The sequence below is a fragment of the Orbicella faveolata genome, unplaced genomic scaffold (assembly GCF_042242905.1).
Source record: "Orbicella faveolata isolate gen_17 unplaced genomic scaffold, um_ofav_v1 contig_2, whole genome shotgun sequence".
NCBI classification, from domain to species: Eukaryota; Metazoa; Cnidaria; class Anthozoa; order Scleractinia; family Merulinidae; genus Orbicella; species Orbicella faveolata.
Genome location: NW_028301547.1, coordinates 7,703,193 through 7,715,582, shown reverse-complemented (window position 1 = coordinate 7,715,582; position 12,390 = coordinate 7,703,193). Strand labels below are relative to the sequence as shown.

The 12,390-nt window shown below is 40.1% G+C and overlaps 1 protein-coding gene across 1 annotated transcript; it reads left to right on the top strand.

The window, feature by feature from the left end:
* Positions 1–330: 330 nt before the first annotated feature.
* On the top strand, positions 331–12,357 carry LOC110042874 (uncharacterized). Its single transcript, XM_089289362.1, has 4 exons — positions 331–451; positions 3,240–3,577; positions 4,643–4,814; positions 11,623–12,357. Exons 2-4 carry the CDS (start codon positions 3,248–3,250, stop codon positions 11,979–11,981), a joined length of 861 nt encoding a protein of 286 aa, XP_089145488.1. The 5' UTR covers positions 331–451; positions 3,240–3,247; the 3' UTR covers positions 11,982–12,357.
* The last annotated feature ends 33 nt before the right edge of the window (positions 12,358–12,390 follow it).

Genomic DNA, 12,390 nt, shown 5'->3' with positions numbered 1-12,390 from the left:
CGGAGGTGCCACGTTTCGCGAACTTAGCCCCGTTCACTAGGGTTAGTCACTCGGTAATCTAACTAGGCCCCAATCAATAAAGTCGCTTGGGTTTTAACACACGTTTTAATCTCTTCTCTTAGCTTTCACTGTTACAACGGGCGTGTAATAGCTACCCTGAATGCACGAAATAATGTTTCTCTTTATACTGTTTCATTAGACAATGTGATTGGTCGTTGCTAGGTGATAATCAGAAAAACGGGTTGATCAAAGTCTGTCACTAAATGTCCATTGTCTCTTGACATGATGTCTAGACTTATAATAAAAACCACAAAGAAACACGCACGAAACACGAAGTCTCCGACATTTTTTTAGTCTTAAAAGATGAAATTGTCTGCGTAGTCTAGGGTCAGCGGAAATGTCGTAAATTGATATCGTGCTTTACAGAAACACAGCCAAGATTTTCGCGAAGGTAAGGAAACTTTCCTGAATGTTTTTTCTTATCTCCCAACCGTCTTTCAACAAAAGCTTCTTCTTTCGACAGTGATTAACTGGGTGGTCGGGTAATCGATAACGGAATTCACAGACGAAGCATAAACTGTGGTTGTAAACAGAAAGCCAGAGCTGGCTTTGCCTGGGGCATTTACACTCACACAGGTCAAGCTTTCCTTCTAATATCAAACAAGGAATGAATTCATCAATGGATATATTTTGAGTACTTTTCGCTTCAATATTCCGTACTTGACAAGAATTAGGCAGTATTTGACTTCAAACTTGAATACTGACCTTATAATCCCGACATCATTGTGCTCGAATGCCATGTTGTATATTCAGTTTGTATGCCATGTTCCCACGCATCGATTCACAACTATGCAAGGCCTCATATGAAGCGAAACGAAAATTAACGGATGGATTAGCCAGAACAAAGAGCAATAAACATCATGGCTTCATCGGCTGGAAGGTTTCTAAGCCTTTTTCATAGACGCAAACGGTAACAGAATTGTTATCAACAAAAGGCGTTTGCAATTAATTGCATTCATGCGATAAAAAAACATTGTTTTGCTATCCTATTGTGAGGAATCAAGAGTCTGGCAAAGTCTCACCGATAAATGGGCCTAAAAATTCACTCAAATTGCTGAGAAACAAGGCATATAATTGGATACAAGATGCACCAAATATTGACGTGGCATCATTTTCACACCAATTGCATCGACATCAGCTTATAGGCAAATATAATGACTGAAATACATGCAAATGAGCAGTAAATAAGACATGGTCACGAAACATATCTCTGCAACATGTAATACTCCCCAGCGATCTAGTCGATAACAATCGATGGCAATTAGTTAATCGATGACCAATCGATAACCACAAGCTTGAGACTTAGTACGATCGCTTAGTACGATCTCGCGTGGCCATTGTTTCTTCGAGGTTTATTTTCAGTCATGCTCGACGGACTAAGCCATTGATTTCCATAGTTTATTATTTTTGATTAGAAAACAGCCCCAAGAAAATACGCGCGCTGATTGGTTAAAAGTCGTGTTCCTATAACTCGATGAAAACACAGAACTAGAACGAACTGTTGACGTAATGATGGCGCGAGAATTTACACTAAAATAATCAAAGTTAACAAGCTGTTTTCCTTTCTTTCGTAACTGTGTTTTCTCAAAGAATTTAAAAAAAAATGTTCTCCGTGTTTCTATCGAGTTATAGAAACACTCGTGAACATTTGGGAGAACTCGAAAAAGCTGTGGAAACACTCGCCTGCGGCTCGTGTTCCCACAACATTTCTCGTTCTCCCAAACTTCCACTCGTGTTTCTATAACGCGATAGAAACACGGTACATGTTTTCTATTCCTTAAATATCGTTTGCTGTCGAGCTTATTGTTTTCGATCAGTTAGTGCCCTGACGTTTGCACAAAACCGGGAGATGTGTCGAGTTGTTTTGAATACCAGGTTGTAGTTCCACCAATGCCCATTTGCTATTGAAGTTGGCTAGCGATTCGTTGATCAGAAGAAGAAAGGAAGCAAAAGTAGATCAGAAGAATGGCCGTTTTTATACTAGAGGACGCATTATCCGTCCAGAAGGATAATGCGTCCTCGCCGCTTTTATTCTAAAGACGCATTATCCGTCTGGACGAACTTGGACAAACATTTGTAGTTCGTCTGGTTATGTGTCTTTAGTATAAAGACGGGTACTAGACGTATTATGCGTCTAGACGAACTATACTTCCAAATTCGTCTTGAACGACGAACTAGGAGAGATAGTTCGTCTCGACGCATTATACGTCTTGTGCCCGTCTTTATACTAGAGACGCATAACCAGACGAACTACAAATGTTTGCCCAAGTTTGTCCAGACGGATAATGCGTCTTTAGTAGAAAAACGGCCAATGCGCTGATTGTGATCACTAAGATGTATGATCGTGGTCAGAAGGATTTGGTAGCACCGTTCTGGCTTGCAACGAAATTCAGTTTACTTCGAGAAATGAATGGCATTATGGCAAAGCAACTCTGATCTCCCTTGTCCCCTCCTGGCAGCTTTGCCGTTTGACTGGCAGGCTCCGCAGAGTAGCGTTTTCTCTTTGGCCAGCTGCTAGCTTTGGCCAAGATACTTACCTTGCAATTTTAACAACTGTTCTGTGATTAAATTTCCCCGTATTCTTCTGGGAAAGCATTTTTTTCTTCAGTGACGATCAACATCCCGATCGATGGCAATTAAAAAACGCAAACTTTATGCCCATCGATTGAACGTCGATTTCCGACATCAAACGATTAATTGTAACTGATTACCATCGATAGTTATCAAATGTTATCGATTATCGATGTTATCAATTAGTCAGGTCGAAGTTACGGGTGGATTTCTTACAACGTTCCCCTGATACTGGATCAAGATATTTAAAACGAATAATAAAAGATAAGGACTCAAATTAAGTTACCATTTGCCGTAGACGTTGATGTACGATGTCGTGGTGGAAACCATGGTCCAGAGATTTTCTTTCTCATTTTCCAAATTTTTTCGCTACGGTATGTTTTGCCACGTAAATCCGCGGCAGACCCGGAAACCACTCTATCTAAATAGTTCTCCCCTGCATCCAAACCTGTTAGGTATTTTTGGGAATTTGTAGGTATTTTTTATCATTATGAAGAATATCTGTAAGGGAATTGGTACCAGTTTCATTTGACTCTTAAGATAACATTAGCTCAGATTGTGGAAACCTCAGTCACCTAAATTCGTTTATTTATTTTGCATTTTTGTAGCAGGAAACATGAAAACTGTTGCGTTCTGTGTACTCGTTTGGTTTCCACTGCTCGCAGAGTCAGCAGTAGTACCATACATTGAGCTCTCTTATCCATTTAACAATGAGACCATCTACTGGCCCACGGCAGAGAGTTTCAAACACATCAAAGTTTTTGAAAGCTTCACAACCGCCGGTTATTACTACGCATCATATGACATCAGCGCCTCAGAACACGGAGGCACTCATCTAGATGCGCCGAGGCATTTTGCTGAGGGAAAATGGACAGCAGATGAAATTCCTCTGGATCGGCTTATTGGACCTGCAATTAAGATAGACATATCCACGAAAGCCGCCCAGGTAAAATTTCCAGAAAAGCAGGAAAAATATGTAGGTATTAAAAAAGATATCTTGTGGATTCTAATTTTGGGGACGGAGTTCCCGACTACACGGTTTATATCGGCAACAGGGAAAAGGAGAAAAGAAACACTTCCAATTCTCTAAATAGAAATGGAATTCAAGAAAAAGAAACAGACTTGAGACGCTGTGGTCGTTCTTCCGCGTAGGATAAGTGCAGCTGTCTTCTTCCAACTTCATCTACCTCCCCCCCCACCCCACCCCCCTCCGTTAACATTTTTGACGTAACTTGAATTGATTACAAGTGGGGCTATCGTTCACGATTGTCACACCAGACGATATGGCAAGAAAAGTGCGTGGTTTAAGAAACGTGTCACATTAACGCGTTTATATTTATCTATTTCTTAAATGTTTATACATGGAACCACAATTAATAGAGGAGAATGTTTATGAAGCCCGCGAAACATCAAAGGAGCAAACAAAGGTTTATGTTGGAAGGTCCACGAGCGTGCACAATCTTTTGTTTTGCGTTCATACACTATGCATGAGTTACGTAATCAAAACATTTCTATTGGTTAGTTCCTAGGTCTTTGGTAAACCACTGTTGTGTTTTGTGCACGGTCATGGCAATAAAAGAGAGCAAAAACATACAACAAATAACTTTGTCGAGTTCATAACCATTCCCCTCTATTCACCATTTCCACATCCCCCGTGAGACACCTTGTTTGCCCCCCAAAATTCTGCATAACCTTTGTTTCCCATTTTTCCTGGGTATTACAGTCGTCCCAAGAGAAACTGAAGACAATGCTTATGCAAAATTTTGGGGGGGAGAGGGGCAAACAAGGTATATTATGTGGGATGTGGAAATGGCGAATTAACTATGATGGAACGAACTTTCTATTTCTTTTTATGAGGTTTTAGGTTATAGGCCAATCAAACTTGACTAGAAGTTAGTGAACTGCGGAATTTTACATTTGAACCGGGGTTCTGCTTTTCTCTAGTGGTGCTGAACAAAAGAATCGGTCTCAGACTCATTCGACGTTAATGTTTAATGTCATCTTTTTCGAGAATGCCGATGCCCAATTGACGCCTAGTGATTTGCAAGCTTGGGAAGAGAAACACGGGAAGATCCCGGATGATGTGATATTGCTGGTATTTACCAACTGGGGAAGATATTGGCCTGACCGGAAAACGTATCTGGGAACTGACACGAAAAACACCTCACTGCTACATTTCCCAGGTATGCTGGGTTTGTTTGTTTGTTTGTTTGTTTGTTTGTTTGTTTGTTTGTTTGTTTGTTTTTAACACCTATGACCTTCTAATCAGTTACGACGGACGAAACATGAGACTTGTCTCACTTGGTGAGGCAATAAACTTGTCACCCGCCCAAACGTCTGTTGAACGTTTATGGCTAACAGTCTTATTAAAGTATTTGAATACAAGTAAGTGAGTTTCAAAGTGAGTTTGAAGTTAGCCTGCGTAGCAGGCGTTTCCAAAAAAGCACTAGAAGGGAATGAAACTGCGAGCGAGTGCGAGAAATAATGAGCAAGGAGAGGGGGTGAGACGAGCGAAGGCGATTTCTTTTCTCCTCACCCCCTCCCCCTTCTCGTTCACCCCTTCCCCACTTCTCCCCAAGTTTTTGCTCACCCCAGGTGCGCGCTCCTTCACTCGCCCGCTTGCTCGCTCGCTTGTTCGATCTCTCCGCCTAAAAAAAAGAAAGGTAATGGCTGCTACGCAGGCTACTTTGAAGTCTAGCAGATTTCTTGCTGTCTGAATGCCCCAGCTTTCCAACCCCCCCCCCCCCCCCCCCCTCTCCTCGACACCGCGGAAATACGTTTTTTGACGTCACCGTAACTGGTCAGTGGTCATCACCATCAGGCTGTGCTGTCCTTCGATCGATCAGTTCTCCGAGATCAGTATTTTGGTTCCTTTTAAGGTCGAAAATATCCTTGATACTTCTCGTTATTGGTGCGTTTGACGTCCTTAAATGGGTTTTTAATACTCAAACAATGTTCCGGTAATGAATAGGGGTACAGGGGAGTCACTTTGTGTGGAGTAATGTGTAGTTTGCTGACTCGAGCCTGGATCGTGTTGCTTCAGTCGCCCTCGCCTCAGAATTGTCGAAAACAACAATGGGTATCCAGCAAAGCAGAAGATTGGTTCTGTATGAAGCTTTTGCAAGGATTTTGAAGACTAGTTGGATCAAAAGTGTAATTTGCATGAAGTGGTTAAGGTACATGTAAGTCGGGACCGTTTTATTCACACTCACTTTGCGCCGACATGTGGTGCTTGTTCATTTAGATTATATTTCGCAACGCGTCAAAGAAACTTTGATAAGAATTTGTCTTTAAAGACTGGCTTGTTTGGCGTTTCTATCACCTTTCTGACTTTCTGCGCCTTTTGGAACAGGTGAAATAATTTTTTTGTACCTGCCGTTTGCTGTAAGAATAAAACATTTGTTCATTTCATTCACAAGATATTTCTCTATCATTAAAGATTGTTTAAGCCTACATTTATATATAATGGTGGCGTTTGCGAAGGGAGTAGAAATCGAAAATATTGTGATTTGTTAGCCTCAGCAAACGCTGGAAATACTGAAAACATTCAAGACCGCTCAATATGTTCGGTTCATAGACAATTTTTCCTCGCTTGAGGTCTTTTTTGTTTACATTGATTACATGTTGATAGTACATGGAAATTTTCAAGACCGTTTCCTTGTACATGTATGCACAGGTAACTAAATATTTTAAAATGCCCAAACACCTGAATTTGTTTACACGAAACCGCTTCCACTTATGGGATGTGGTCAAGTTTCACATCTTTTGATGCTGAAAAGACATTCAAGATTTCAGAGAGGCAGTAATCAACTCTTCAATGAAACCTACTAGTTTATTTTGTTTACTCAGTCATTTGAAGCTTTTCGATTTCTATTTCCCTATCTTACATGTGCAGTGTATCAACTGATATAAATAATTGACTGTTGTTGTTTTTCCTTTCATTTGATTTAATTCAGATGAGCTTTGCTCAATCACTACAAAATAATTTTTACATTGTAATCATACATGTACATATCACGTGCTTTGAATCAATAATATATCTTGGCTACCTCTAACTCAGATACTAGACACAAAAGCATGTATTAAAGAACAGATAAATTTCTTACAAATTAATATTTATTGTATTTAGTTCATCACTTAAGTTCTACAACATTACTTTTCTCCAGTGAGAAATTTTGTGCAAAGTCTGAAGTTGTAAGTTGCAAAAACAAGTTCCATCAGTAGTTGCGAATCACTTAAAATCAGACTTTGGTGCTGTAAACTGAATGGCAAAGTGGCAAACTGAATGGCAAAGGAAATTAGAAATTGTCTCAAATACACAAGTGATAAAAGAGGTAAACTTGACTGAAATCTACAGACTCCTTTTTTTTAGGTTTAGGGTTAAGGTTAGGCCTAAGGGACAAGGTGGGAGGTGCGGTGGCCTTGTGGTTAGTGAGCTCAGCAATGGATCAAGTGGTCCATGTTCGAGCCCTGGTCAAGGACATTGTGTTGTGTTTTTAGGCAAGACACTTTTACTCTCACGGTGCCTCTCTCCACAAAGGTGTACATATGGGTACTGGTGAATTTAATGCCGAGGGTAACCCTGTGATCGACTAGCATCCTATCCAGGGGGTAGTAGAAATACTCCTACTTGGTTCATGCTACAGAAACCGAGATAAGCCTGGCCTGAAGGGCCACTTGGCTCTATGCAGACTTTACCTTTTACTTAGGGACAAGGTACTGCATCAAGTGGGGGGAGGGACAGCAGAGTCAGAACCTCCCACTTCCCATACCCTGTTCTCCCACTTCCCATACCTCTATCTCTTGACTCCCACCCTTGTTCATCCTGCTCCTGTCCCCTGTAAATTAAGAGACTCAAAACACATCCTATTCATTTAGCTGCACAGTCCTTAGGCATTTCCTTTTCCTTTCTTCCTTCGTTTTCAGCCTTGCTACTCTTACCCACGTCTTTCAAGTGAATGACCTATGACGTAACCACTGTCAAAGGGTTTCATTTTGAGCCTCATTTTGGGCCCAAGGGTGAATTTTTCTTTGCCTGTCGGCCTAGAAGTCTCTAAAGACACTAAATGAAAGTCAAGTAACATTTTCAGTTTTTGTTTTTGAAAGCATTTGAAGCCTTAATGAATGACAAAAATTAGCATTTTGCATTTCTCTCCGGATTCCTGCCCCCTGCCTCTCCCCACCATCAACAGATGGCTGAATGCTCAGGAGAGGAGTTGCCATATGGAAAGCATTGGTCAGTGTTCTCTCAGTTGGTGTTTTTACAGCATTGATGTTGTGGAAATCATCCATGGACAGTATCTAAAAGGATTTTTGCTGAGCCAAAATAGAAAAAAAATGTACAATAGAAGAAGTTTTCTATTGGGAAATCCAGATAATAGTAATATGTAAACAAATATTAATGTTACAAAGTTACAGAGTCTCAGGCTCTAAGGTAATGTGGTCAGAAATTATCTGGGTGGCCTTATAATCAGAAGATTGTTGTGTGAATACAGGGAGGATAGCCTATTTATAACTAAAAATGAAATTCATTTATTGAGTTTTAATTGGAAGTTGTTATTACCCAGATTTTATGGTAATTTTATTGTCTTATATGCATGTATTTTTAATTACCCTTTTAACAGCTTTGTATTCCATGTCTTCTACCATCTAAAGATAATCGGATGTCATGTACTTCTTGTGGTCTTTTTAATAGCTAAATAGCTTTTTTTCTAAACTCTAACAGCTATGCAACTAGTTTAAAATAATTTTCACACTTTAGAGGCGCTAAAAGCAAAATACAGAACTGCAACAATTCGAAATTATGACAAGAAACAAAGAAACAATAATAAACATAAAAATTTTAAATTTTATTTTCGCCAACCTCAAGCTTCCTGAAGTAGAGTATAATTAAAATTGGATATTTTATGAGAAAACATACCTCGGTGAATTCTTCCTCGAGTTGAGGCCAGATTTTGAACCCTTTTGGGGATTCAGTCCTACACTTGTTACGCCAACGTGTCCAAGATTTATACGAAGCACTGCTTCGATTTCGGCCAACTTGGTCTATAATTCGGTGATACCGAGTGAGGACAGGATGACCGTGATTACTTACGTGAGTGCCCCCAATCGAACAAGTGGACGAACACGAGCATGTCTTCCCGACGAATTTGATCGAAATGCCGTTGACATACCGATTCATATGGTTCAAGCCCATCAATTCAACAAGCTTGAGAAGTTGATGTCCTCAGAACACCGCTACAGCAACACAAAAGCTGCCTAGTTTTAGCCTTAGCGCACATCGTAACGTAAATTGCCACTGGCTCGCCGCTTGCGAGCATGAACTCTCACGAAACAACAACAATTTCACACCGAGTGCAAGTTCAGTTTGGCTTTGGCACAATATATAATATTAACTGAGAACTATCCACCAAATGAGCGTAGTTTAAAAGCTAAGTTTACAGTGTGCGCTCTAAGTTTTGTATCTTTTTGACTGTCGATAAGACTCGCTGCCAAAACAATGTAAAAGTTGCAGGCATTTTGTAGTTTTGTTAATGTGTACCGCTGACCAGCAAAATACTGTATCGCGCCCCAAAAAACGTATTTCCGCGGTGTCCCTCTCCTCAGCCATTCAGATGTCACCACCCCCCCCCCCCCCCCCCCATCCCCTGACACTCCTTCCACCTATGACCGATAAAAAGGTCGGGCTCTCCAGATCTCAGTGACTTGGCGAAGTAGAAGTCAGGAGACGGCGTAACGAAAAAAGAAACTTGAGTGATTTTTAAAGTGACGGCTTGCCGTAGGCTGCCTGATTGAAAAGGCTTAGGTTGCCTTACTACAGTTTTTGATGGAATATAACAAGCCAACTTCTGACTCTTTTGAAAATATTGCAAGATATTTTTTGGTTAAGTCTTTTACCATTCTATGTGAAACTTGAACAATTAAAGCGTCAACAAATGGCCAAGATGAACGACGGAGTACCTAAGGAGAGACTGGGCACCAGTAGGTTAAGGTGGGCCGATAAGCTAAAAAATGACGACGTTCAGGAAAAATGCAATTTTTAAAAAAAAAAATGTCAGATTTGAAGCCCTGGAACACTAGTAAAAATCATTTGAAACGATCTTGCTGTATTTGTCTCTAGGTGAGTGTGAAATTGAAGGAAAGTACACAGTGCAGTAATTTTTTTTTTGGCGTTTCAACGGCCTAGCGACGGTGGCAGTCAGAAAGTGACCACAAATATAGATTACTTTCAGCAAATATGAACGATAGTTTGTAGAAAAGCTGTTAAGACATGTACAACTCGATAATTGTAATTACTTGTGAGAAGCATCGCCCGAATCACCATCACAGGCTCATTCATTTCCCTTATAAAAAGTAATATTCCTTCAACTGCGGTAACTTTTTACAAAGTACAACAACCATTACACTCCCCCGATATGCAACTGCAAACGCCCTTCCCCTCCCCCCCCCCCCCCCCACTTCCTGGTTAGTTAAATGCTTAATCCATCGTGTAAGAAACTTTAAGTGCATTTTTCTCAAACGTCTACTTTTGTACCAACTGACTTCACGACAACATTTCTACTTTGGAAAGTATTTGAGAGAAATTCCTGAAACTTGAGGTATTTAAAGACCAATAGTGACGTGATGCAATCAACCAAAAAAACGTGACACTAGATGATTTGTCCACTGGGTTTGTTGCAAAATAAAGTTATTTCCAAATAAAGCCTGTAAAAAAGCACTAAGTAAGTAAGTAACTTTATTTCAACTCGGGTTGATGAGGCTGATTAGGCCCCTAGCAATACAGTCGTGCTAATATGCCCAGAAAAATGTAAAAATATAAAAGAAAACATGCATGATCAGTTAATGACTAACATTCTAACTACATCAGTAAATAAACAATAAGCAGTCCTAAATCTTAAAATTATTACAGTGAATCATAGAAAACTGTACATCACAAATGTAGCTCTCTTACAGCATTCATAAATTCCGTAAGGATTCAAAATAGGAGCTGACTGTCAAAACTTTGGTTGATTGCACAGAACGAAACTTACAAGATTTGCTTGTTTGAAAGTCAAATCTTGTTTTGTAAAAGAGCGGGAACTGTTGATGTCAATGCTATAAATTACAAACTCAAAAGGGTGTGGCTGGTTTCCATAGCAACCAATTTAAGTAAAAGCTCTTTCTTCATGTTCACCATATTTACGCAAACATTTCGGTCCCTTTTAGCCTATTGGGCCTCCTTAAATGAAGTTTTTCTCAAAATCTACCAGTATGATCCCACCTCAAAATTTCAGGAATACGAAATTGGCTCTGATTTAACACAAGACAGATTTTTTTGCAAACTAAGAAAATGTGAAATCAAAAATAGCTCAAAATTTTGGCTCTAAATGCGATTCACCACTACAAATCAACTGTGAAAATCTCATCATGGGTTGTACGATAGGTTTTCGAGCAATCCTCGATCAAAGACTGGCTTTTACAACCTTGGATGGGAATTGAATTACGCATGCCCTTTATTTAAGCGCGCGCCCTTGTAACGTCATATATCGCGTGCGAGAGAGCGGGAGTAAATTAGAGCTCGTTTACCGGTTGTTTAAAATATCGACCTTTTGTGTCATATTTTTTGGCCCTAGGCACATGTTTGAACAGAGCTTGAAACTATCGCTACGTACACCGAAGTGATTGAACGCCCTTCAAGTACTGAGGTGTTTTTCTTTTCTTCTTAGGGTTACTTGCATTACTTTTGCACACGCGACTAATACTGACGTCTGACAGGCAATCGTAGCGCGCGCTACTGAGTGTCGGAAAAACTGTAGTAAGCCACTTTAAAGAATGCTCAAGCAATTTTTGACACCCAACTTGAAACTTGAGCAGTTTTTCTAAAGAAAACTATCAAACTCAGGTGGAAACAAACTTTTAAAAGGTACAAAAGTATATAGAAACTTTGAGACAAATCGATTGCAATATTACTGTTTTGAGACCCTTTTTGACAAAAGGCGTTTCTGTCCACAGGAATACACCCTAACGCGTCTCGCTGGTTGGTTAACAATCGTAAGATTAAGTTGGTGGGGATAGACACACCTTCCATAGATTACGGTCAATCAAAGCTGTTTGAAACTCATCAGATTCTTTATAAAGAGAACATCCCTGGCCTGGAAAATGTCGCCCACATGGACAAGCTGCCAGTAAAAGGGTTCACAGTGTATGCTGCACCGATGTTCATCGCCGGTGGAAGTGGTGGGCCGTGCAGAATATTCGCCCGCTTGGATGAAGACGAAAAGAAAGATTGCATTGAGAGTGGCGCTATCAGGTTCCAGGGCGAGGCTATGTTTCTGGGAATAACTTTGTCTTTGTTGTTCGGATTCCTGTAGTGTTTTTAAACTTGAGGCAGACTTCGTCCCTCTTGTTTGCAACGTTGATTTAAGCATTGCCACGGTTACTGGTGTTAACGAAGCAATCTGCTACTCCCTAAATAGATACGCTTATCGATCCATTGAACAATCGAGGCCTTTGGTTTAGTTGGTTTTTTATTATTACTATCATTTATTTTTAATTAATATTTTTTTTTGGAGTGCTGCCAAATCAATGTTAAGCGTAGGAGCCCCTCTGATTTCACCGCCTACTTGCAAGAAACTAAGCTCGTAAGAAATTAAGAAACTAACTACAACAAGCTTTTCACCCAGTTTATCATCCAAATAAAATCTCTGCACGACTGTAAAGTTAAAAATAAAAGTAAAGTAATTTTTATTCAGACTGAGGCTTTATCACCTAACACACCTA